A 25,611-nucleotide genomic window follows, 5' to 3' on the forward strand; every position below is an offset into this window, starting at 1 on the left:
TATAATAGATTGAAGAAAGTTTTACTGAAGATAGTTTGCAGTTTCATCAGCAGAAGTTTAGCTTCAAGACTCACACAGGAGTTCATAGGCCGCCCCGCTTACAGTTACACAGATCACAGCAGTTATACTCTACACCAAGGTCTAAGCTACGTCATTACTTACAGGTTGAATGATTCTGATTGGCTAAGAAATTGAAAAGCATAATAATTTTCCACACATATACAGATAGACTGAAGCATATCTCCATCGATTATGCCGCTGACACTCGGACCCTGAAGTTAGGCACGTCGTGACCTTCCAGGTCACAGATTTGGGTTGCTGGGCGGCAGCATGTCCCGAACAACAACTCACTCAATCTCCCATAATGCCAGTGGTTCCTTAACCTGTAACCAAGGCGACTAACACACACACCGACACACATCTTTTCCAAGGCTGGATTTGGCCAGGCTCTAACTATAAACAGGAGTCTGACTATAAACATGAAAAGAACATTTCAGTGATCACACTGGTAACTTCTATAACAAAGTAAAATCTCCAGAGAAGTCATTCAACTCATTTGATATTTAGAAGGAAAAATATTGATTAATACCTTGATTATAATCACTCATTATATATAAATTGAAGCAGCAGTGGATTCCACTCCACCCCCTTCACAAGGTTTTCTCTCTACATCACGAGAACATTCATTAAGTACAAATTACAAACAAAGTATAAACGTTCTCAGAACGTTTTATGATAACATTATGAAAACTTCAGAAAATAAAAATAACATTTTAAGGCTGTTCCGAGAACGGTATTCTAAGAACGTTTTCTCAACATTATGAGAACGTATATTAACTATTAATAACATTATAAAAATGTTATGTTCCATAAACATTATTTTAAAACTTTTTGTCCTAACATTTACATAACTTTTAAAGAACATTAGTGGAAATTATGGCAATGTTCTGGGTTTGTACTGGCTGACTAATTTTATTTAATTTATAACTATATGATAGTCCAAAATATTACAGCACATGGTAAAAGCACATAGGTTTCAATTATTAAACCTTTATCTGTTTTTGCTCAGCACTCATAGCAGAACTCCCTGTAAGCCACAATTACTAGACATTTTTCTTAATACTTACTTTTTCTTTATTAGTTTATTTATATAATTATCTTGCCTGGTTCTTGCATTTACTACATGCACAGATGCACACACAAATCCAGAGTTCAAAAATTCGCTTTCATTCACTTCCCATTGGTATGCGTATTTTCTGAGACGCAGTCCTTGAAAAAGATGCTCACGCTTTTGTCCATGTCAGTCTGACTTTTCAGAAAGGTCTCTAAAGTCTTCAAAGGCACTTCTGTAACACTGTGTCCCACTATCTCATTCAAAGCATGTGCTGCGTAAGTGGGAAACATGTACCGTACTTCATAAGGGGAGTTTCGATCAAAGCGTGGGCAGCAATAAGCCGACCACAAGTGCTTCGGGACAGCCATGCGTTCCTCACTTTCTCTTCGGATGGTCACCCCCGATACAGTCACCCCGGTCACCACATAGGCCGTCCCACGGCAGAAGTTATTCAGGCGGCGCCGCACCATATCAATATATGTGGCCCATGGGCCCTCCAAAAGGTCTGTGATCTGAGGTACCACATTTGTGAGTGTATAGGTGGCTGCTTTGTCTTGGTTGTCGGCCTGGTGCTGGTCAGGGTTGAGTGAGCCTCGCACGAACTCCACTGCATCAACATAGTCAGCCAGCACTGCCTGGCTCTCCTCAAGCAGTTGATCCGTTTCACCACTAGAGGGCAAGACTCTCATGTTCCCGCTTTCATCCGCAGAAACCAGCTATGGAAGGCAAAAGAATAAGAAATCAGAAACCATACAGAAACTCATATTGACAGAATATCAGAATATTTAAACAGTATAATTTGGTTTTATGTTATGAGCAGTGCAGAGTAGATTACGTACAAATTATAATCGGTTACTGATTCCAAATTACATAACGTAATCCATTACATTACACATTACATTTTTGATTGCTTTTAGATTACTTTTGACCCAACTCGTTTATCAAATTGATTTGAATAGGATAATCTTGTACCGTATTGATGTAGAAATACAAAGAGAAAGATATTCCATTCTTTGTTATCAATAACATGAAGTAGCCTACATTATTACGTCATGGTTTTCCTGACAGGGGTTCATGAGTTTAATGAAAAGCTAGAAAGTTATTAAATCATACAATTTTCAAATTAAAGTAAATTATTTTAAAATAGAGACAAATCAAAATAAAACACTTACTAAAAATTATAAAAAAGATAAATATTTTATTTGTTTACCTGCATGTCATGTGACCATTAATCGACATCAGAGAACCATGAAATGTATATACATATATTATTTATTTGTATTAACATAATTTTATTATTGACCTAACTTATTAACTTGAAATTTCAGGCGGTGCTTCAAGTAAATATGTTAGGTCAAAGAGGTTCAGACCTCAAAAAGGATGCAGGCATCCCTGGATTGCATGTAAATATGAAATGACGTGAATTTGTGCATTTTAATGTGAATGTTTGAACATTTTTTACAACGTCCGCAATAATATAAGCCAGCTGGAAAACTTCCGGTGAAATGCGCTGCACTGACTGACAGCTTCTGTGATTATAAAGGGAGTGCGCGTTGCTCTCTTTAATTCATTTGCATTTTGAAAAAAGTTATTGTTTTTCATAGACTTTATAAGTAGCTTACCTCATACTTCACCTTGACAAAATGTATTTATAAACCTAGGCATTTTATTATATTTAATATTTATTCAAAAGGGAATTGTGTGGAAATAATATAGGAATTTGCTAATATGAGCCAAAAAAAAAGCCTCTCTGCTGCCATCTACTGGTTATAGTGGTAATTAATGTATTTTTATAAAAAAAAAAAAAAAAAGGTTTTCTATCAAATGTTGTATTTCCTACATCTTGAAATGTTCGCTTTTACAAATGAGGACAATATCAGAAGAGTGAACAAATAATGTTTTTGGTCATCACATTAAAAACAACATTTGAAGTGCTGGAAAAATGTTGCGTGCATGTGTCCATGCAATTACAGACACAGTGTTTCTTATTCCAACGTTCCCATTAGCTTTGTCTAATAAAACTGGTTTATTGACAAGTTATAAGTGTGATAACTGCATTAAAATATAAACAGGCCTACAACATTAAAAAGTCAACCATTGATGGTTTTGTGTCGATGTACAGCAAGAATGACAGCTAACGGGTCACTGGAAATGCCCAAGCTGGTTTATCGAAAACCAGGAAGTAACCGTGCATATGGTCAATTAATTTATTTTTTAAATAAAAAGTAATGAGATAAAACTAAGGGTATCTGTTATAGGCTACCTGTGGTTCATACATCCAGGGTGTGTCCATCCTCCTCTGTCCATCTGACTTTTTAAAGGTGTACGCTGAATAAAGTGCCAGCCGGCGACTGCTGTCGTACAGAGTGGCATAACGTAGTTTATCTCCGTAGCGTTGGCATATCCTCTTCAGATTCCCCCCTCGGATACCTGTGGGTGCTGTGTGCATATAGAAGAACTGACTGCACTCCTTAAAGCTGTCAGAGACTGTGCCGCCTGCCAGACGCAAACCTGTCAATAGAAGAAGTCTGAAGATAAAAACCTCACAAAGAGCCATCAGAGATTGAGAAGTTGAGAAGTTATCGGTGTCTATAACAAAATGTCCAGTTTTTTAAAGACAAAGACACACCGAACCATCTGTTCTTCCATGGTGTTCCAAGCCAGACTGATAACACGGAAGAGTGAAAGTCACCATATGCAAAGCATCACCTCTCTTAGCCTGCATATGTGCAGGCGTATTTGATCACTATAACACTGGGAGGTTTCGAAAAACAGAATGAATGATGAATGATGAATGAATGAATGAATGAATGAATGAATGCTCGATCACAAATTCAGTTCATTGACTACACACATGGTATTTTTAAACTTTATTACATTTACTACGCTCTTATACTCAGTAGCCTACATCTAATAAAAAAAATAAATAAAAAAAATATATATATATATATATAAATGTAGTGTAGGAAATATAAGCAGACTACGCCACCTCCTTATTTAAGGCAGGAGGAGCCCCCACAGATCACAATATATATATGTGAATATATGTATATAGGCCTACTGTATATGTATATATGTATATATATATATTATTCACAATTTTATTGTTCCAACACAGACCATCAATTCACGAGTTCACACTAAATTCACAGAAGTAGGAAATAGCTCTCCTCAAGACTGCAAGAGGGTCAGGCCTGCTCTTATGGACCTCCTGCAACCTGTAAGAGACAGAAGAAGAAAACCCACAGCATACACTGCAATTAGGAAGTAACCTTTAAATCACAATTTCAGTGCCAACCTTCTAGTACACACCACACAGCAGTGCCACACCACCCAAATCACCTCCACCGAAGGCGGTTTAATGTCGATGCAGGCCCGGACCCTACAAAGTCACTGAGCACTGTAACACACAAAAAGAGGAGCGCAGTATCAAGGAGAAAAAAAAGCAAATGACAAACAATATTTAATATTCACATTAATCATCAATATCAAAATTATTTCTTTTGAATTAAAATAAAATTAATTATTTAATAGAATTAAAACCTCTTAAATAATCAGCCTATATGAAAGGGTACAAGGCTGCACGTCGAGCACAACATCAAACACACGCCAGAACTGCAGAAACCACAATCTGTTGCTACAACAACCATTATGCTAGGTCTTGATCATATAACTTGTACACCTGCACCTGAAACTGATTGCTGGCCAGTCTCCTCCCACATAAATAAAAAGGTATTTGTCGTTCCCGTTGCACAGTCCTATTCGGGATTTACAAGAAATGCTACATAGGCTAGTCCTTCTCGTTTAAGTTTCGTTTTAGCGGTAATTCACAGTTTCATTTTGTGTTAGGACCAAACCACTGAAAATGTGTTGTGGTTGCGTTTTTGCACAAATTTAAGGCGTAAAACCTTAGGTTATTAGGAGAACATTAAATTGTAAGCAAACGTAAGTATTCTTAAAGCGCTTAAACTAACAGGGTAGCCTATAAACGCTATTGCAAAATAGACTAGTTGCCTAAATGGTTTAGTCTGGTGAGTCACTCACTTTTTTAGGGTATAAATTGGGTTAGAGTTCCCGCCCCGTCAAAAGAAGATCTGGAGTTACGACTTTCAGAGGTTTTCCTCCACTTGATAAGTGGATAAGTTGTAAGTAGTAATCGATAAGATTTGCCGAATCACCGTCTTTATTTGCCTATAGTGTTATTTGTTACAACCAAAAATTGTTTAATCTGGTAATGATAATTCATGCGAGTGCAAGGATAGCGGTCTGTTTTAAAACTATTATATCTTCGTTACCCGCTTAGTTCAAACTGTTTGATAGGTAGGCTACTGATTTATTCCTGGTGGTTAAGTTATATTTGTCGTTTAAGAAATTATTTTTGTGGTTGTGTTTATTACACAACATTTTTTCGTGATTCAGTCAATTTCTGGTTGTAAATTTCACATGACATAACATTATAGAAGTAAAATTGTTTGCAAATATAAATTTACCAAATCATCAAGAAAGCTTTAAATCCAAAATACAGTGTGAGATTGTTTTAATGTAATTTTGAAATGAAGCCACCATTTTAATCACCCTATAATCATATTTATGGCCTACTATGTAATTAAATCTGCATCAGATTTCTTATAGGAGTCTCTCGCAATAAAAATGGACTGCCCCAGTGAGGATGAAGTAAGCACCACTTTTTCTTTCTTTCATAAGGCATATTTATTTGCAAATAAAGTGACTTAGACATAGAGAGCTGCAGACAATTTGCATTTTATTTAGTCAAATTTAGTCTTGACAGACCTGATTTTGCATGCCACTAATTCTTGAAAAACTTTCAAAATCAAGGAATTTGTAGACGCTAGTGAACACCTTGAAGACAAACAACAAACAGGAGCATGTGCTGTTGAGTCATATCACAAGGAAGATGTTTCCAAGTTACAACAAGGTAATACAGTTATATGTATCTTTGAGCACAATAATGATTTTGGAATGTTGGCCACAATTTAAATTAACATGTTTACCTTATACAACAGGTAAACACATATAAATGGCCTTTATCATTACAACAGACCTTATCCACAGCAGCAGCGCCAACTTTGATTTTTAACGGGAATGAAAGCGAGGCTGTGAGGGATATGCCTACATCTCTTCATTGGGTTGTACTGTTATTTCAATAACAGTAAAAACAGTTGTTTTTTAATTGTTCTGCTGACGAAAAACTGCAAACATATCTTTCCAGGAAAATTCAGTAGACAAAAAAACTTGAAAAAAGCTAAAAAAAAAAAAAAAAGAGCTGTGGAAAATTATGTGATCTATAAGTGATCTTTATACAGCTTTTTACAGCAGATGTCACTGAAAACATGGTTAGTCTATCCCAGTCATACACGTAATGGCGATGCTCTGAATAAGGTCTATAGTTTGTTTTAAATGTGGATTTATTGCCAATGTCAAGAAGTTGATACAATTTTAATACTTTCTGACTGAATCAAACTGATCCTGTTCTCTTTCAATAACGGTTCACTCGACATTGTGTCAGATCGCGGATGGCATGGAGTTGGAGAAGGGCAGCAACTAACTAATCTGTAGATAATTTCTTCGATTAGTTGATTAATCGGATGGAAATTAAAATAAAATGATTATACATTAAAATGATTATTTTTGAATTAATAATTTAAGTTTAATCCATTATTTTAAACAATGTTAATGATAACAGTTCACGTGGAGCAGCATTTGAACTCTTGAGACGCATGTAACCTACACACGCATGTAAATAAAGTGCATAAATTAAACCTGTGGGGCATATATAGCTTTGTGAATTCACAATAGCACAATGCTATGATTTTTAAAAGGTTTAAATTAGTGCTGTCAGTTAAACTCGTTATTAACGGCGTTAACGCAAACCCATTTTAACGGCGTCAATTTTTTTATCGCGAGATAAACGTTCTTTTTGGCCTAGCAAACTTTGTAGTTTTTTTCACATGCTGTTGCAACAACTAGTAACGTTAGAAAAACTACAACACCACACCGGATCTAGCTAGACCGGAAACAAAACAACAGGCACGCCGCACACACTTTTTTGGGCTTGCGAGCCGGCCAAAGAGTAGTAGGCTTAAGGGGGTCGCACACCGGACGAGAAGCGCAGCGCCGCGTCTTTAAAATTCGAACACATTATTCTCTATGAGTGTACACACACCGGAGGCGCCATTCGGCGTCTGTCCGCGGCACCCTGCTACGGCTCAGGACCTTGTTCAAAATCCTGCCGTGCCACAGAGCGCCATTTACATAGTTTTATATTAAATTTATATTTATTTGTCTCAAATGGTCGTTAATGTATATACTGACTTCACCCTGTGCTGCAATATACATTTAGTTCTACATTCATTTACAAAAATCAGCTGTGTGGATGAAAACTGCTGATGTTATCGGATTTTCAGGAGATATTCTCAATTGATTCAGTTAACGGACGCTCTGAGCCTGAGGTAAAGTTTTTAGACAACGATTGTATTTAATTGTACAGTACAATCATAACATAGTACAGACATTATCTTAATTCCATGATGTCCTTAAACATAACAATATTGCTGGCCATAAACTGAGAAAGTGCTCGTCTGGTGTGCGATACCTCGAGTTGTTCTAGACGCGGCACAGCACCACGCTTCTCGTCCGGTGTGCGACCCCCTTAACCCTCTGGGCTTCTTCATAATTGGGTCACACTTAGCTTCCTCCCGCCCGAAAACGGGCGAAGCCTTAAAATTGTACTTAACTTTGTCCTAGGATAACCAATCAAATATTGTTTTGTTCTATAATGTTTTCTGATTATTATATAGAATTTTTAGAATTTTTTTTGATACTTTGCATTAATTATGTAATTTTTATGAGCTATTTTTTCCATTAGAATTAATATATATATTTTTATTTTATTTATTTTATTTTATTTTTCAATAAATGCAACATTTCACATCTAATTAGAGTGCAGGCCTAAAAAAAAAAAATATTTCAAGTGAGAAGAGCGCCACCTAGTGGCTTCAAAATTGATTAATTTGTGTCATGTCCTATAACCGCCCATAGGCGGCCTATAGCTTTTTTATTTATTTATTTGTTTATTCCCATTCGGAAAGAAAACAATTTATTACTAATCAACCACTGAATGGAACAACACAAATTATATATCATTTTAAAGCTTAGAATCTCAGCTTTTTAATGCATCTAATTAAATGTATTAATTCATAACGAGTGCTGAGTAATCCCTCTAAAACCAAGTGTACCGCCAGCAGGCGCCACCTAGCTGCGAAAATATTTATTACCATATTTTTCAAAAACCTTGCCTTGATAAACACAAAGTTGATGTCATTTGAAAGGTTAGAGTCTGAACTTTACAGTGAATGTATCCACTTTGAAAAACTCTTAAGTATTGCTGAGTTATTTGCTGATACATAGAATTTCTCTTTTTTTTATAATCTATAAAATAATGTACTGCAATGTGTCAAAAACATCATACAGCTCATGAAACATTCTCAGATAATTGAAAATGGCACTTCATTTTTTACAGCATATTATTACAATTAAAATGAGCCCAAAATTAACATAATCTATTGCTTTTATGACAAGATATTCTTCATGGAGAAAAAATTGCCCATGAGGGGGTGTGAAAGACTGTACAAAAAGGCTATCTCTTTTCAAAATGCTGTAACTTTTGATTCCTTTATCCAAAAATTATTATTTTTTTATCCAGATGCAGCTAACATGTAGGGGGACTTCACTAAAAAGAATTTTCCTCCTACCTTATTTCCTTCCTGAGTTATTCCATGACAAATATGAAAGATATGCAAAATCATAATAAAAATTATATATATATATTGTCTTTTATCCACCGTTTCTTGGCGGGACAATGTCCAAATGTAATGTAATTTATATTTTCAAAAAATTTAAAAAGAGTTCTTTCAAACGATACCTACCTTTTGACTCTCCTTGCTATAGTTTTGGAGTTATTATGATTATATCATTTTTATATAGTTTGGGGCAAAATTTGCTGTTTCAGTCTTACCAGTTAATTTCTCTGTGTGTGTGGGTGTGTGTGTGTGGGGGGGAGGGTGTCTTTTTTGCACTCTTGATGTTCTAGAGTGTCACCCCTTCATTGCTGTACACTTTTTTTCAGCACAGTGGCTGATCTGAAGCTTGTACCACCAAAAGTTTCTCTGAGTTTTCCTATTTTTTCGTATTTCCCATTCATTTCCTATGTCGCCCGTTTTCGGGCGGGAGGAAGCTAAGTGTGACTTTTTTTTTTACGACCCTTTAACATATCAGAATCATCTCCTTGATTTTTTTGTGTTCATATAGGTAATAAAACAAAAGTCACCAAGTTTCACCCCCATCCGATGAAGCAAAAAAATTAAACAATTCGAAACGTTCAAGTTTTCGCCCGTTTTCGGGCGAAGAAGCCCAGACGGTTAACACTACGTTTTGAGTGGATGGCGAGCACGAGACGCCGAAATGGATGCCAATAAGATTATGAATGGAAAGGTTACTTTTAAAAAGTTGCCAAATGGTTCCATTGACAAGACCAAAGTGATCTGTGTGTTTTGTGTGTAAAAACACATCTGTGTAAAAATGTGCGATTAATTGCTATTAACTGCGAGTTAACTATGACTTTAATACGAATAATCGTGATTAAATATTTTAATCGTTTGATAGCACTAGTTTAAAAAACATCGTGCAGCCTTAGAAAATGGTTTTATAATGCGGTTCATGGATTCTCAACCGTGGAATGCGCCACATCCGATATTTTGCCGGTTACTCGACACAGATAAATTGCAATTGAAATGACGCCTCAGCATGCCCAAATAGGCTCACCGTTGAGTGCCATTTCATCAGAATCTTCCTCCTTCAGCGTGAAGATTATTTCTTTGCTGACCACAGAAGAAGAAGCATACTTGCTTGCCGCTTGAAGAGCCCATCCGCTGACTTGGCGACGCTGAAGAGCGAACATGGCTGAGACCGACACCTCTCCCCTGTGACTACACTGTAAATGATTTATGTTGTTTTCACAGCATTATACTGTTTTTCTCAACAGTTTATTGCTGTATAACCTATGTACAGTATGTTACTGTAGATTTAGTTGCTTTCACAGTATTATTTTGTATTTTCAACAGTTATGTACTGTGCACTCAGTTGACAGTATGTTACTGTAGATTTTCAATGCATTCTGGGAAATTATTAGTTACTGTAAATCTAAATACAGCAGTGCAAATTGACCGCGAAAAACACCACACACAATTCCACAGGACTACTAACATTATCCTTACAAAAAACATTTCCAGGACCGGGTCCTACAGTCTAACAGTCTTAATTTCTGTCAGTGGGGGTGCAGGAGAGCGCGTTTACTTTTGAAAGAGTTTTTCTGTTGTGACTCAGTGCATCGTCACGTCTTTTCTGCCGACCTGGAACTTCGTCATATGGTAAGTAATACATCTTAATATGTGTATGTGTTCGAACTTCTAGCTAATAACTTTAAAGTTTTTTAGAGAATAGCTGACCACGATTTCGATGTTTAATTTATTCTCAACATTTTACTATAAGCTGTCTACAGTATGATAGGCTGCTCTATGTTTCAATGTAGTTTGGGACATGTTAACCTACTGTAAATTTAAATAGAGTAGTACGAAATGACCGCGAAAAATAACCACAAGCTGCCATTTTATGAAGAAATCTTTAGTTCCCTGAGTAGCCTAACTTTGAGAGCGCAGGCCTTTGCATCGCGTCGCTGTGTCTGTCGGCGAAGTTTTCGCCATAAATATCTGGTTAGTGATGAATCTTTATTATTATTTTTTTATGCAAACTAAATAGTAGCAGGTTAACGTTTAGTTTAGAAGAAGAACTGCCCGCGGCTTATGTTCTACGCCTCGTTTAAGTCAGAAGCGTATTTCCTTCTTGTTGATAGCTAGCCTACTTGATTAATAAATGTGATTTTATTAACATAAATTGCATATGTAGCCTCTTATAAGGTCAGAATGATCTAATAATTTTGTTATTTACCATTTTAAGTCGGTGGAAGTGCCCGCGCGTTCATTATTTTATATCATACGGTTTATATCAAATCGATCAATATATCCTGAAATCGGATACCCAAGGTTAGGATTCGGATTCTTGTTATAAAATTAAATTTTCGATTCCTCTTATTGATTTATTCGCGCTTATTTTCGTCTAAATCAGAATTTTCTTTTACACGCCTGTGAGGACCTGACCTGGCGATCTGCCAGGACCTTGTGCAGTTGACTCAGTCAGTGTTCATTCATACACAAATTGTTACAAATTGATTTCTATTAGTAACACTAACACCAATGGGTTTTTATTTTGCACAAGTGATGGTTTAGAGCTTATCCCCTATTGTGATGTGACTTATCACAGATTATGCTATATTGTGATCACTCTTGATTCAGTAAAATATTTTTAATTTTTTTGTAGGTTTCTTGTCAGGATAAATCCTGAAAATTCGAAATGCACATCACAGTTCCAGGTGAGCAGAAAGAGTGGGAAGGTTGTTCGGAGGAAGACCATGGCCTTGAATCCACACGTTGCATCTTACATCAGGGACTTTGCAGAATATGATTGGCACAATCATTAAGGTAAGAGTAATATTAGGGATGTGCAGTGGAGTCCATATCTGTAGAAATTATTTGTGTCTGAATCTGTATTTAGAAAAAATCCAAAAAGGGTGGAAATGACTTAAACCATACATTTTTCAATTGATAGTCTGTTTTAAAATGTAATTATGTTCCCTTTACAGTTTCCATTTAACAAATATGCCTGGTATAAGTCAAAGAATTCATATTTTTATATTATAATTGTAACATCTCTTTAAATAAGTTTTAATTAAAATATGAAATGGTAAAAATAGGGTTGAGTGATATGGTAAAAAATCATCTTGATAAAATGTTTCATATCAGTCAGTGTTGATAATTATCACAATCAATGTCAAATATTTATTTCTTTTAAGTTTTAAATGTTCTCAAACATACATTAAATAATGAAGACAACAGGTAAAGTTGTCCTGAAATGTATATGTATATTCATATAATGAAATGTAATAGGGGTGGGAATCTTTTTGATTCTACGATTCGATTCAAATCTATTCTTGGGATCACGATTTGATTCAAAAGAGGCAGTACTTTTGAAATTGGGAATTCTCTTTTGAATCAAATTTCAATTTGATATACTGTATGCATAGAATAGAATTAAAATATATGATCAAATCTAAAATCAAATCTATGCATATCTTAATGAAATTTGATTCAAAATCGAGAATCGAACAGCAGAGAAATGAACAGCAGCTACTGTTAGTCCTAATCAAGTGGGAGTTATTTAGTTTAAACACACCTGAGACACACCTCATATCTGCGTTAATTTAATCTAACCCGCTGCCGCTCAGCGTTCACATTAGCCTCTCACGGCGTGAGCTCACGCACGTCTTTTTCATCATTAAAATGAGTAAGAATCAAATCGCCAGACATGACTATGAAAGGAACTGACTATAGTAAGCATCGTAAGCCTAAATTGATCGTAGAGACCATTGGTGGTAATTGTTCTATAATCAATTTAAGGTTACAATACTTTGGGGAAACGCAGCCCTGATCAGTGACCGATTGTTTGGAGTCAGAGATATAGAATATGGGCCATTGCCTTCTCAATATTTATTACTTTAGCTTCTGATACAGGACATGTTCATTCTCTTTTACAGAGTATTTGTTCGTTACCACAGAAAACCGTTTGCGTGTCCATGTTGAACGTGTTTCTTGTATGTAAAAACTAAAGTAGCCTACCTAAGCTATTTTCTGTGAATGTGCGAGACTTCCGGTTCATTACCCACTATATGGAAATAACGAGATGAATAACAAAGTGCTGTAAATGATACAAATATTTGTGCTATAAACTGTTGACAATTATGACAAATTCAATACATCAAAATATCAAGAAGCATAACAAGCTTTTTTGTACTGCTAGAAATAACTGTAAGCGGATGACACCGGAAGCCAGACACATTTCATTTACAAATGGCCATGCCCACTGTAAAAATAAGGTGGATACCATAGGCAAAAAAAAAATCTCCTAAAAAGGTGTTGATAATGTGAGTTAGGTTTTTTTGATTATTAATTGTATGTTTTGCCTCTGATTGATTTGTGCTTATCATTCCTTGCAGGATTATCAGAAGTGTTGTCGCTCTTCTTCCACTTGACACCATCACTACCCTCCTCACCTGGCCTTCATCCTCACCTGTCTTGCTTTCTTTCTAAGTTTCTTTTTTACCTGTTCAGGATCATTTTTGCATGAATTGAAATACATGAATTGTTCACTGATTTTAATTATTAATTATATATTGTTCATTAGTCTTATTTTAAAGCAGATTTTTATTGTTGTGTTATATTACATTATTATTACTAATGTATTGTTTAAAAATACACAATAAACCTTGTTGTGCAGTTAAAGCTTCAATTGTTCTTTTTTCTATTTCCCATTAACAGTTAAAATAATATTCCTATATTAAAATAATATTCCTATAATAAAATATTAAAATAATAATAGCACTATAAAAGTCATAAAATAACATTTCATAACTGTATAATACTATACAGTATTATTACAAATCAACGGTGTAATACTGTGTTTTAACATGGTAAAAAAATACAGTAAAATAATGTATTTGATTTTACAGAATGCTTAACAGTACTGTATTTAGTGTTACAGTAATATTACTGTTGAATGAAATACAGCAACTACTGGATAATTGTTGCCAGTAAGTTACTGTTGATTTGACAATAAATTTTTTACAGTGTATCCTTTGAGTGATCTCACATTTTAAAAGAGCAAATTTCAGCAACGTTTGTTTCAAAAGGTTGTGCCACGATTGTAGCTGTGCAGAGGCCGAGAGAGCATTGTGAGAGCATGAGTCTCGCCTCACTGCACTCGAGGAGCGCTTCCAAGGGAAGCGACTCCACCCCTACGCTCCCCCGTTCTTATCCCCCTCCTCTAACAAGCCTAAAAGAAAGAAGCAGCGTAGTTGCTGTGCTAAGGAAGTGGGCAAGAGTGAGCTCATGTCGGCCTAGATCCCATGTGCCTCACTCTCCCCACAGCAAGAGGATTCCCCGGTGCTCTTCATCTGCGAAGACCAGTGCCCCTCTTCCGGTGCAACCAGCACGGTCTTGTTCGGTGGTTCCGAGGAAGATGACAGCGATGATGCCCTGGCTGTTTCAGATACGGGGGAGTGGTCAATCCCTGTGGAGGATTCCGCCACCCTGCTGCAGAGCAGACCAGATGATTTCCAGCCCGGACTGGACTCCGAGCTCATCCGAGTCCTGTCCAAGACCTTTGAGGAGCTGGGTTTGGACTGATTGGCTCCGGCCAAGCCCTCATGCATCACGCCTCAATTATTGATTCCTGCAGCCAGGGTACTGCCAACGGCCCAGAGACCGGCTCAGTTCTCCCGGAAGTACATGACGAGCTGATTAAGTCATGACGTGCCCCCTATAGGGCTTATTCGCAAACACCGGAAGTAGCTTGCCGCGGCCATATTGTTGACATGACATCTGACTCCTGCCGCTAGCCGCACGCAGATTTGAGTTGAGGAGAGCAGTAGCAGCTAGCCTAATGGCTTCATCTCGTCGATATAAAGATAAGATCAGCTTGATTGGTCTGGACCCATATCAAATAGACCCAATAGCTTTAAGTAAAGATCCGTCCTTATTGCCATCCGTAACTTATCCGGATATTTATAACTATCTCGTGCATACAGTATCCGCATACACTTCACAGGAGCTGAAAGCCTTCAAGTCACTCGAATCATACAACTACTTCATCTCTGGCAAAGTCGGCAACCTACTTACTTTTGTTTCACCAATGACATCGTCAAACTTTTTTTGATATTACTGCATGATACTGATGTCTGGTCATGCCTGGAAACTCTCAGTGTAGCTGCTATATAATGTTAGCTGCTAAACTGTTTTGGGGATCTAGCTAACTTAAGCCCACGAAGGACATCATATTAATACAAATTTATTAATTTATTAATAATAATATATCTGTATTTAATACTAATTAATACTAGTATTATTAATACTAATATATCTGTATATAATGTATTTGTACTAATTTAATAATCATCTCAATTTATGGCAGCTTCCTCTATTTGAAAGATCAGTTTCAGCCACTGTTTACACTCACAGCTTACACTTACAGCTGTGACAAATTGATGGGAACAACAGACTTTGCTGTAAGGCATATATCCCTAACATTACCTGTGGCAAAATGATGAGAACAGACTTTGCTGTGGGCAGTTGGCTGAAAGTTTAGCCTATTTATTCTAGCTAGCCACAAGTCTCTCCTGCGCTGTCTCAACTCCTCTGTCTCCTTCCCTTCAAATTTTCTTACAGTTGGAATTGCATGAAAACTCACTCCTGGGTTCTTATTACTGCTGTTAGAACAGCCGTGTATTACACAACACACCATCGCGCCAGTAAAAAATAAATAAATACAGCGATAATACCGACGACGCTTTGCTTCTCAATTGACAGACTGACAGTTGCCGTGGTTACTGTGTCAACAAAATGGGCCGCCGCAAACATTCATGACGTAGATCGAATAAGCCCTATTTGGCTCATGTCCACTCATCAGTTTTGTCTACCCTCACCTCAGTTGATGGTGTGGAGCAGAGGGGATATGAGAACCCAGCCTGAAGAGGCTGTCACTACGTACCTCTGTCCACCTGCGGCACAACCTTTGGCTTATCAGCTCGGCAGTGGACGGCCTTGCAGAATGCTTCACCGTGGCTCAGAAGGCGCTACATTTTCAAATAGTCCCAGATCCTCGACGACCCAGCAGCACGTCATGCTAACGCCGGCACCTGCTCAGGCCCAGCCTAAAGCAAAGCCAGGAGTCCAAGCACTCTCAGAGAGTTAAGCGCTACCCCGGGTAGTGTTGGACCCTGAGCAGCAGCTCAAGCAGTCTTCCTGAGGAGTAAGGAGGCTGCTCCTTCCCGCTTTGGTTGGAACAGCCCCAAGCTCCTGTGTTTATCCTCCACCCCTCTGTTCAGTTCCGAGCGGTGGAGGCTGTGTGTTTGTTAGCAATGCTGGTGTTGTCCCACTGAGTGTGTGTGCAATAAAGCAGCTCATCACTGTTGCAGTGGACAAAAAACCCCAAAAAAACACCTTCAACAAAAGAGGCTTTCTCCCTTTTCACGCTCTCAACAGCGCAAGGGTCAGTTCTCCACCTCAGAGCATCCAGTTTGCTCGCAGACCCCCTCAGAGACATGGTCCTGTCTATGGTCTGAGACGGCGAGAATCATGTGCTGCAAACCAAAATAGGCCTATCCTTGATCGGATTCTACTGAACCGTTCCTTCATGAGACGCAGTTCAAGATGCTAACCTTGAAACAAATCCCCTCTCAGATTCGCTCAGTGAAATGCATACTTTCATATCCAGATAGCCTCTCATCATAGACTGTTCTTGAGGTTTGCGTTCAAAGGAGTGGCTTCCCAGTTTACCGTCCTACCATTTGGACTGTCACTGCCACCCTTCACCCTCCCGAAATGGATGCGGCACTCTGCCCCCTGAGACAGAAGATGGTACGCATCCTTATCTCAACGACTGATTTATTATGGCCCTGTTGAGGGATGAGCTATGCCACTTAGAGTGTATGGGCTTCAGAATCAACCTGGTGAAAAGCTTGCTTTCACCCAGCCAGCGCATCAGCTGTCTGGAGATGATGGTGGTGCAGCTGGTGTAAGGCCTTTCTGCCAGACTTGAGAGACCACCATGTCCTGGTCTGGTCAGACAACATGACAGTGGTCGCATACATAAACCACCAAGGAGGCCTAAGATCGCACCCTCTGAACAGACTGGTGAGACTCCTCCTCTGGGCACAGTACAACCTTCGGTCAGGGCAGTTCATGTGCTGACCAGGCTGAACCAGGGTGCGGACATGCTTTCCCAGAGTGGTGTGACTCTAGGGGAATGGAGACTTCACCTCCAGATGGTTCAGTTGATCTGGAGTGTATGTGGGCAGGCAGAAGTGGAACATTTCACCTCTAAGGAGATATAGCAATATTTTTCTTTTGAGCGCGCCTGTATGCCTTTCCACCAGTGGCCCTGCTCCCACAGGTCATCAACCAGATCAGAGAGGACATATAGTCATAGGGTTAGACTATGGTTTGCTGGACGCCTCCAACTTATATTTAAGTGCATCACACTCCACTGGAGAGTGGTGCTTATCTATGGTACATATCTTGCCGACTTCAATTACGGATTGCCGCCCAGCCTACGTTTTTTCCCTGGACCAAGCACTACTGCCAGTAATAACCCCTGTCCAGTCTGCTCACTTTGTTAATGCCATCGAGCTTCCATCCCTGGGCCAGGCTCGCAGGGCCTCTTTTCTGCCTTATGGGCTGGGACATTCCTGCACTAATAATACAGTGTTGTTGGATTGCGTTCCCCATAGCATCAGCTATTGACGAAATGTTCAGTGAACTATTACATAACCGTTTGGTTACTAACTTAACCGAGGTTATGGTAGTAATGGAAACATTTTCTTTCTTAATACACATTTTTGGTCTTATTTTGCATAACGCATCAGTGCACATTATTACAAAATAATTTTTTTTCCCCTTGTCATCTGACATGCAGAGATTGCATTAGTGAATGCATATTTATACAGATAAACCAATCACTACTGACAGTTAATACTCTTTCCAGAAGTTGAAAATGTATGCTTCTTGTTTCCACAGACATTCCTGCACCAAGTGGAATTTTAGTGCAGCTTATTGGGACCAGTTCTGTTACTCTTGATTGGGAAAGCCCAGACAATATATCTACATTTGAGTTGACCTACTATGATACCGCTGCTACAAAGATCTCTACTATCACCACAAATGACACAGCCATAGAGGTGGAAGATCTATGTCCAGGAACTGAATACACTTTCACCCTTGTTTCAATATCAGACAATGAAAAACGAAGTGTTGGAGTTGAAGTGACTGCATGCACCAGTAATTATCTTTCTGTCTATCCATGCAGTATGAATCTAGAATTGTATGACAATGTGTCTTTGAAATTGAAAAAAGAATTAACAACATAAATGTTTTCATGATTGCAGGGCCAGTCCCACCTGAAAATTTCAAGGTTGAGAGTATAGGCACAACATCAGTTACTCTTATTTGGGATGTATCTGGCTGTGAGGAGAACAAGTTTCATGTTGTTTGCAACCACAATGGAAAAATCATTCAGGAAGAGATAGAAGAATCAAGAACTGTGGTTTTCCGTGACCTAATTCCTGGAAAGAAGTACTCTTTTCACATTACAAAAGTTCTTCCAAATGGAAACAGAAGCAAAGAAGCTGTCACATATGCTCAAACCAGTAAGTATAATATAGCAAACTAGAGTCCTGCACGGGTTCGGGTAAATTTTGCTCAAACGGGTGAAAAATATCCAACTGTGTCGGATACGGGTGCGGGTCGGGTCGGACACGGGGGAAACACGGGTCTAAACAGGGTTTAAAACACTCACATGCAAACGTAAAACGTATAAAAATATATGCATATTTTTAGGAACACATCTACAAAAATATTCCTGTATTTCAAGTTGATAAAATAATTTGAAATACACATAAGTTTATTTGTGCCCACGCGCCACGACCTCCCAGGCTCTATAACGTTACCTAGGCTACTTTCAGTTTAAAAAAAAAAATCCTCATAACCGCGCGCGCGATCTGCTTGCAGTCGTCGAGATGGATGCTGAGGAGTTGAAGAAAAGAATAGATAGTGGAGATTGTAAAGTTGTCGACAATACGTCATCAAAAGTCAAGTGTGTGGGAGAAATTAGGAGTTATCTGAAGAAAACAATATTGTGAAAGGCTTTGCTGCATGCAGTTTCGTGTTGGATAGCCGTGGAACTTCATCGCCGAGGAAGCACGCAGATAGCCTAACTGTGGTAAGTTAACAAAGCAAGCAGTTCTATCGAACAGTATTTTTCATATTTAACACTGTTAAGTATGTGTGGTGTGCAGGGCGTGTTTGAACGCAAAATTGTCAGATGTAGGCTAAACGATATTGCGTGCCAGATAGTGTTTGTAGCCGCGTCTGTTGTAGGCTGCTCAGTTTTCTTCTTGTAAGTTACCGGCCTTTTGACAGCTTCGGCTGAAGTTGTCCTTGTGTTAATTCTTGTCGTTATAACTTCTGTATGACCTGGCAATAAACATTTTTGTAATTGTGTCTATAATGTGATTGGCTAAACTGATTTTATTTCGGGTTCGGGTCGGATGTCGGTTCTATTTTAAGCGGGTCGGGTCGGGTCGGGTGCGGATTTTAATTAGTGTTGTTGACGGATAACGGGTCGGATGCGGTTTGAAACACTGCGGGTACGGGCGGGTGCGGATTTAAAAATCAGACCCGTGCAGGACTCTGTAGCAAACTTCACAACATACATTTACATGCCTCATTTTATTTGCTACATTTTTTAAATTGTGAAATGAGGAGAAACAAAATGAGGAGAAACAATTGATGAAATGCTTGCTTTTTCCACAGAAACAAACATCCAAAGCCTTTTACATGATTTGGGGTTGGAGCAATACTACCCGAACAAACTCTCACTCAGCGATGTGCTACAGATTGACAAAAGGTCAGTGACAGATGAGCCAGCCCAGTCTCTGTCCTCTTTGCCATGGCAGTTCCTGAAGAAACTGATGATGGTGAATGTGACTGCAAGAAGTGTCAAATATTCATCAGATGAGATTGAGGATTTGCAAAGCTTAGATTTGTACAATGACACATTTGATTTTCTGAATGATCAGAATAGCAGTGTAAACCCTTTAGATATAGTGACTGCCCTGTTTCTTTGTGCAGATGGTTTTCTACAACAGGAAATGGTCACAAAAATGTCAATGTGTCAGTTCTCTGTTCCTTTACTTCTTCCAAAGTGTGAAACACAACAGTGCATGTACATGCTTTGGGCCATGAGAGATATTGTGAAAAAATTTAGACCTCATTCCTTGTTAGACTCAAAAGGTTTTGTGGAGGACAGAATTGTTCACTCTGAGCTCCCCCTAGTGTCCTTTGTTAGACTTGGTGACTGCAGCATTTCTAAATCTCAGATCTTGAACAAATTGCTCAGCAATCCCCAACAATATCATGACACTTTTGTGCATCATGACATGGACTGCGGAGACGTTCCAAGAAAGATATCAAATGGATTAGTGGAGATGGGTTGGTATCTACCTTGTGGAAACAAAAACATTGATGTTTTTCCTGAACCTGTGGCTGTTGCAAACTTGAGAGGTGACATCCGGACCTTTGAAACACAGTACTCTTTCTTATGCCAGACCTCCACTGCAGTTTTTGTGTTCTTTGACAATCTGGAAACAAACTACAAGTTACTTACCAACCAACATGCTAAAGCACAGTTTTTTTTAGTGGGCAATGTGCAAAGTAAAAAAATTGATTTAGAGCAACTGAAAAGGACCGCATCTGAAATGAGTTTGAAGAAAAACAACATCATTCTCAAGAACAATCAAAACGATGCAAATTTTGTCAAAAATCTGCATTCTGTAGTAAATCACATAATTAATAATCATGGTAAAAAAGCTTGTCTGGAGGAAATGGACACTATAGCACATGAACTCGGAATTCAAGTTGATGAAGACATTCAAGATTGCCAGAAAGCAAAAAATAATGCACATGTCTTAACGACAAATATACAGGAAACACTGCAGTTCAAGAAAGATCAGCTCCCCCTTCAAGGTCAAATCTGGAAAGATTTAGCAAAACTGGAAAAAGAGGAATGCAGACTCCGGAAAGCTGGTAATCAAAACATAGAGACATACAAGAGTGATCTCCAGATTAAAAAAACTGAACTCAGGAAACAACAAAGTAAATATGACATCTCAGAGGCAATGTCCTGCTTTGTTAGTGCACTAAGTTCGAGCCAGGAGAGGCCCTACTTCTTGAAGTGGATGCGGATGAACCTTGACAATCTCTCGCGAAAAAGCCTCTCAGGCCTCCGTGAGCAGTACAAAGAAAAGTGTCAGAAATTTTCAGAAAACAAAGAGGAAATTGCACAGCTTGACCAACAGATCTCTAACAGTTCTTTAGGAATAGAGCACTTTCTGCGTGAAATGGGCCAACTCTATGAAGCCGCAGTGTCACTTCCAGAAAACGTAGAATCCCGTAAACAAATGCTACACTTGCCTCGGCTATGTGCTGAGCTGATGTTGGATGGCTTTCCTCTGGAACTGGTTGATGGAGATGCATCAAATATTCCTCTCAGATGGGTGAGTGACGTGCTTCTGTATCTGAACTCTTCGGTGCAGCCCAACAATAAAATCTTGGTAGTCACAGTTTTAGGAGTCCAGAGCACAGGGAAGTCCACCTTGCTGAACACCATGTTTGGAGTTCAGTTTGCCGTCAGCAGTGGAAGATGCACCAGAGGAGCTTTTATGCAGCTGATCAAAGTCAAAGAGGACATCAAGAAAGAACTTGGTTGTGATTATTTAGTGATAATTGACACTGAAGGTCTGAAATCACCTGAACTGGCAAAACTAGATGATAGTCATGAGCATGACAATGAATTAGCCACACTTGTTGTTGGATTGAGTGATATCACAATCATCAACATCGCAATGGAGAATTCCACAGAGATGAAGGACATTTTGCAGATTGTAGTCCATGCTTTCATCAGAATGAAGGAAATTGGTAAAAAACCCAAGTGTCTGTTCGTCCACCAGAATGTTGCTGATGTATCAGCCCATGACAAGAACATGAGAGATCGAAAGCTTCTGCTGGAGCAGCTGAATGAGATGACAGAAGCGGCAGCTAAAATGGAGAACAAGGAGGAGTATAAAAAGTTCAGTGATGTGATTGAGTATGATCCAGAGACTTGCAACTGGTATATCCCTGGGCTCTGGCATGGAAATCCTCCAATGGCACCAGTGAACGCTGGCTACTCTGAGGCTGTCTATGACCTTAAAAAGAACATGATTGATGCAATTGGAAAATGCAAAAACAAAACGTCTGGAAACAACATAACAGAATTTTTGGAGTGGACAAAAAGCTTATGGAATGCAGTCAAATATGAAAACTTCATATTTAGCTTCAGGAACAGCTTGGTGGCTGATGCATACATGAGACTCTGCACAGAATTCCATAAATGGGAATGGTCTTTCAAGAAGCACATGCACTCTTGGTCAACTCAAGCTGAAGCCAAAGTGTCAAATTTTGAGACATTCAAACTGAAATCAGACAAATCAGATCTGAAAGATCTTTTATGCAAACTGAAACAAGAAGCTGTCACAGAGCTTGACACCTTGGAAAAGACCACAATGGAAAATCTGTCCAAATACTTTGAACAAACAGAGGGTCATGTCTACCTTGTGGAAAAGTACAAAGAAGACTTTGTGAGCAGCATAAAATGTCTCAGGAGAGAAATTGAGAGCTCTTTGCTGATGCAGCTTGAGGCAACAGTGGACATTAGGAGAGGAATGAATAATCTGGACAACATCAAGAAAACATTCACTGATACAATGGAGAAAAAAGTGCTGGGTCTGCTGGAGGAGTTACGCAAAAACAACCGCTCAAAGAGTGATGCACAAACGACTGACAAAGAGCTTGATGGATTCTTTGAACAAATATGGCAAGAAACCATAAATGAGCTGTCATTTACTGGATTGAAGAAAAGGCAAATATATGATTGTGTTTTCAGGCAACTTCGAGAAAACATGAAACAGAAAGGCGGTTATGTTGCAGAGCAATTAATGAGAGTAAACCTGGTGAATTGTGGAACAGGAGTGTTCAAAATCAATAAAGAAATCTGGTACAAAAGGTGGTTTAAACTTATGATCAATGACAACTCTGCAATGGACCTACAACATTTAGCTGAAAATATCATTCAGACATGCTCTCAGTTTGTCCTGGACACAACTTCACAGCATTCAGATTACCATGACACCTACATTCAGGAGATCCTACACATTATTGATTACAGATTAATGTCCAACAAGAATATAGGGTTTTCAGAGGAATTTGAACTGTCCCTGAAATTGTACATTTGTGGGTCTTCTGCAAGAACATTTCAAGACATGCACAATTGTTTCATAAAGGAGAATGACCCACGTAGATGCCTTGATCAGTTTAAAGACAAATATCGCAATGATTTCAAGGACCTGTTTCATGATCGTGATCAGTGTCAGAGAAAGGCAGAAGAATTCACTAAACTGTGCTTGATGCCTGCAGTTGAGACATTCATCTACAGCTCCTTGGGTCCAGACATCGTTGACAAAATGCTTCAGGGTAAAAATGCATTTCAGTTTAGCACTCGTGCATTTTTCCAGTACTCACTCTTAAAGGAACTTGTGAATGAAGATAAGTTTGATCAGTATGTAAAATACATCAGTTCATATGAGCATTTTGTTAAGGACTGGATATTAGATCAAATCACCAAACAGTTTTCTAACGGTCATGAAGTGTTTGAGTTGGAGGAAGGTCACCTTAGAGGAATCACCAAGGAGATATTAGAAGCTGTCAAAATGGCACTGAATGAGACAAATGAAGATGGTATCAAAGGATTTATACATTGCATATGCAAGAAGCTTGAACAAAAGCTAATAATTCCCAAAGATGCTCTAGAAACAGTGATGGTCCTAAACAATGCATCTCAAGAGCCATTTGCTGACTGGCTAACCAAATCTGTAGAGGAGATGGAACAGACACTGAAGGAACAACTGAAGAAATTCGACATACAGGGCAAACTCTCCAAACTCAAGATTAAACCCCAGAATGAGCTCTTCAAGAGAGTGTTTGGATGTGGGAAACAGTGTCCATTCTGCAAAGCTCCATGTGAGGCTGGAGGAGAAGCTCACAGTGAACACTGTGCTTCAGTACACAGACCACAGGGACTCGGTCAATACAGAAATGAAAACAATAAAAAATTAGTGACTAACATCTGCTCAACAGATGTCCACAGTGAAGCAGAGTTTAGGTGTCTCCAGACTAATTCTAACTTCCATCCTTACAAAAGATACAGAGAAATCTTTCCTGACTGGCACATCCCAGCAGACGCTAGCATACAGGCCTCAGATTACTGGAAATATGTGATGGCCCGGTTCAACGCTAAGTTTGCTGAAGAGTACAATGCTCGCCCTGCTGATGTACCCTTGATGTGGGAATCTATCACAAAGCAACAAGCAGAGAACAGTTTAAAAGAGTCTTTTAGCATCAAATAAACAATTGTTCCATTTCACAATTATAGATTCAGCATTTTGGCAGCACTCTCACTCTCAGCCTACAAAATAAACACAAAATATGCATTGATAACATATGACCATCTTCAAAACAAATGACTGCTTAGTAACACAATTGATTACTTGCAAAAGGTTTCAGCTGACTTCCAGTAACCATTAACACTGCTTGCACTTGGGAATGGGAATATGGGTTAATCATTTAAGGTGAGATACAGTTTAACTAGATGAAAGAAAAATTAAAGATATATGCAATGTGCAACAACATGGTGAAATGTTTTTTTTTTTAAACAGTCATTTTACTGTTTATTTGATAAAAGATTTTACTTTTTGTTGTCAAAATAATCACATTTTAATCGTTTACATCTTTATGATGATATTCTACAGAAAATATACTGCATGAATACTTTTATGTTAAGAATTCTAAAACAATAAAAAAAAAGTTTTAAATATATAGGTAATAAATATATTGATATGAATGTATTGTGGTTTTAATGTACTACTTAATAACCAGTTAAACAAACCTAATATAGTGCTTGCAAAATAAATAAATGTAAATGCAAATGTATTTTATCAAATGCAGCCTATAGAGCTACACAAATAATTGTTGAAAGATCCGGACGTTTTTACTCCTAAATGACATTTTCTGTAAAATTGGTTTAAAACAGTATGTATTGTGATTAGTGCCATAAATAAACTTGAATTGAAATGACAATGATTTAGCATTTTATGGTTTATTTACTCTTTGGCTTTAGACATGCAATTAAGATGCGTTTTGGTCGATCAGATCACAAGTAGACAAGGAGACACATTCCCAGTCTTAGACATGTAGCCTACGATCCAGGGACAGATTAATGCACAATAACCCCCGTAATCAACTAAAAACTTTTTAGACGTTTTGGCCGTTTATTAAAACAACAATGGCATAGAAAACCGTTTATAGAAAACCGTTTTGAAAGTGCAAGTTTTTGAAAACGATATCGTTATTGTATCCGTGTAAACTACAAAAATGCGAATTTGTGAAAACAGTGACTGATCGATCTGGCCTGATGAGGATCATTTTGACAACGTTGTCGCCTGTACATGAAAACACAAAGGAAAAACTTTTCTGTTTTTAGTACATCGTTGTCGTGTAAACGCACCTAATTCTCATCTCTTTCTCAACACAACAACCATTGACAGAAGTGCTAGTTTTTTATTTATTTTTTTATTTCCTACGCGACATTTTAGTGTAAACCAT

General features: G+C 38.2%; 2 protein-coding genes across 23 annotated transcripts; one reads left to right on the forward strand and one right to left on the reverse strand.

The window, feature by feature from the left end:
- On the reverse strand, positions 1-4,938 carry LOC308683056 (endonuclease domain-containing 1 protein-like). Of its 20 annotated transcripts, none has more exons than XM_081353223.1 (6): positions 4,658-4,938; positions 4,457-4,514; positions 4,212-4,332; positions 3,744-3,868; positions 3,378-3,625; positions 2-1,830 (listed from the first exon to the last, which is right to left on the reverse strand). In XM_081353223.1, the coding sequence occupies exons 5-6, from the start codon at positions 3,561-3,563 to the stop codon at positions 1,231-1,233; spliced, it is 786 nt and encodes a 261-aa protein (XP_081209349.1). In that variant the 5' UTR covers positions 3,564-3,625; positions 3,744-3,868; positions 4,212-4,332; positions 4,457-4,514; positions 4,658-4,938; the 3' UTR covers positions 2-1,230. The 20 variants fall into 20 exon arrangements, with proteins under 20 accessions (XP_081209363.1, XP_081209356.1, XP_081209358.1 ...); XM_081353229.1 differs by having other exon boundaries at positions 4,235-4,332; positions 4,803-4,927; XM_081353227.1 differs by having other exon boundaries at positions 4,235-4,332; positions 4,427-4,514; positions 4,803-4,927.
- LOC308683024 (interferon-induced very large GTPase 1) lies at positions 4,865-25,611 on the forward strand. 3 transcript variants are annotated; one of them, XM_081353153.1, is made up of 6 exons: positions 4,865-5,259; positions 5,736-5,788; positions 5,951-6,050; positions 17,875-18,135; positions 18,243-18,503; positions 19,669-25,611. In XM_081353153.1, exons 2-6 carry the CDS (start codon positions 5,765-5,767, stop codon positions 24,354-24,356), a joined length of 5,334 nt encoding a protein of 1,777 aa, XP_081209279.1. In that variant the 5' UTR covers positions 4,865-5,259; positions 5,736-5,764; the 3' UTR covers positions 24,357-25,611. The 3 variants fall into 3 exon arrangements, with proteins under 3 accessions (XP_081209279.1, XP_081209281.1, XP_081209280.1); XM_081353155.1 differs by lacking the exon at positions 17,875-18,135 and having other exon boundaries at positions 5,202-5,259; XM_081353154.1 differs by lacking the exon at positions 4,865-5,259 and having other exon boundaries at positions 5,680-5,788.

This window comes from Scardinius erythrophthalmus (genome assembly GCF_964197995.2).
Source record: "Scardinius erythrophthalmus genome assembly, chromosome: 2".
NCBI lineage: Eukaryota > Metazoa > Chordata > Actinopteri > Cypriniformes > Leuciscidae > Scardinius > Scardinius erythrophthalmus.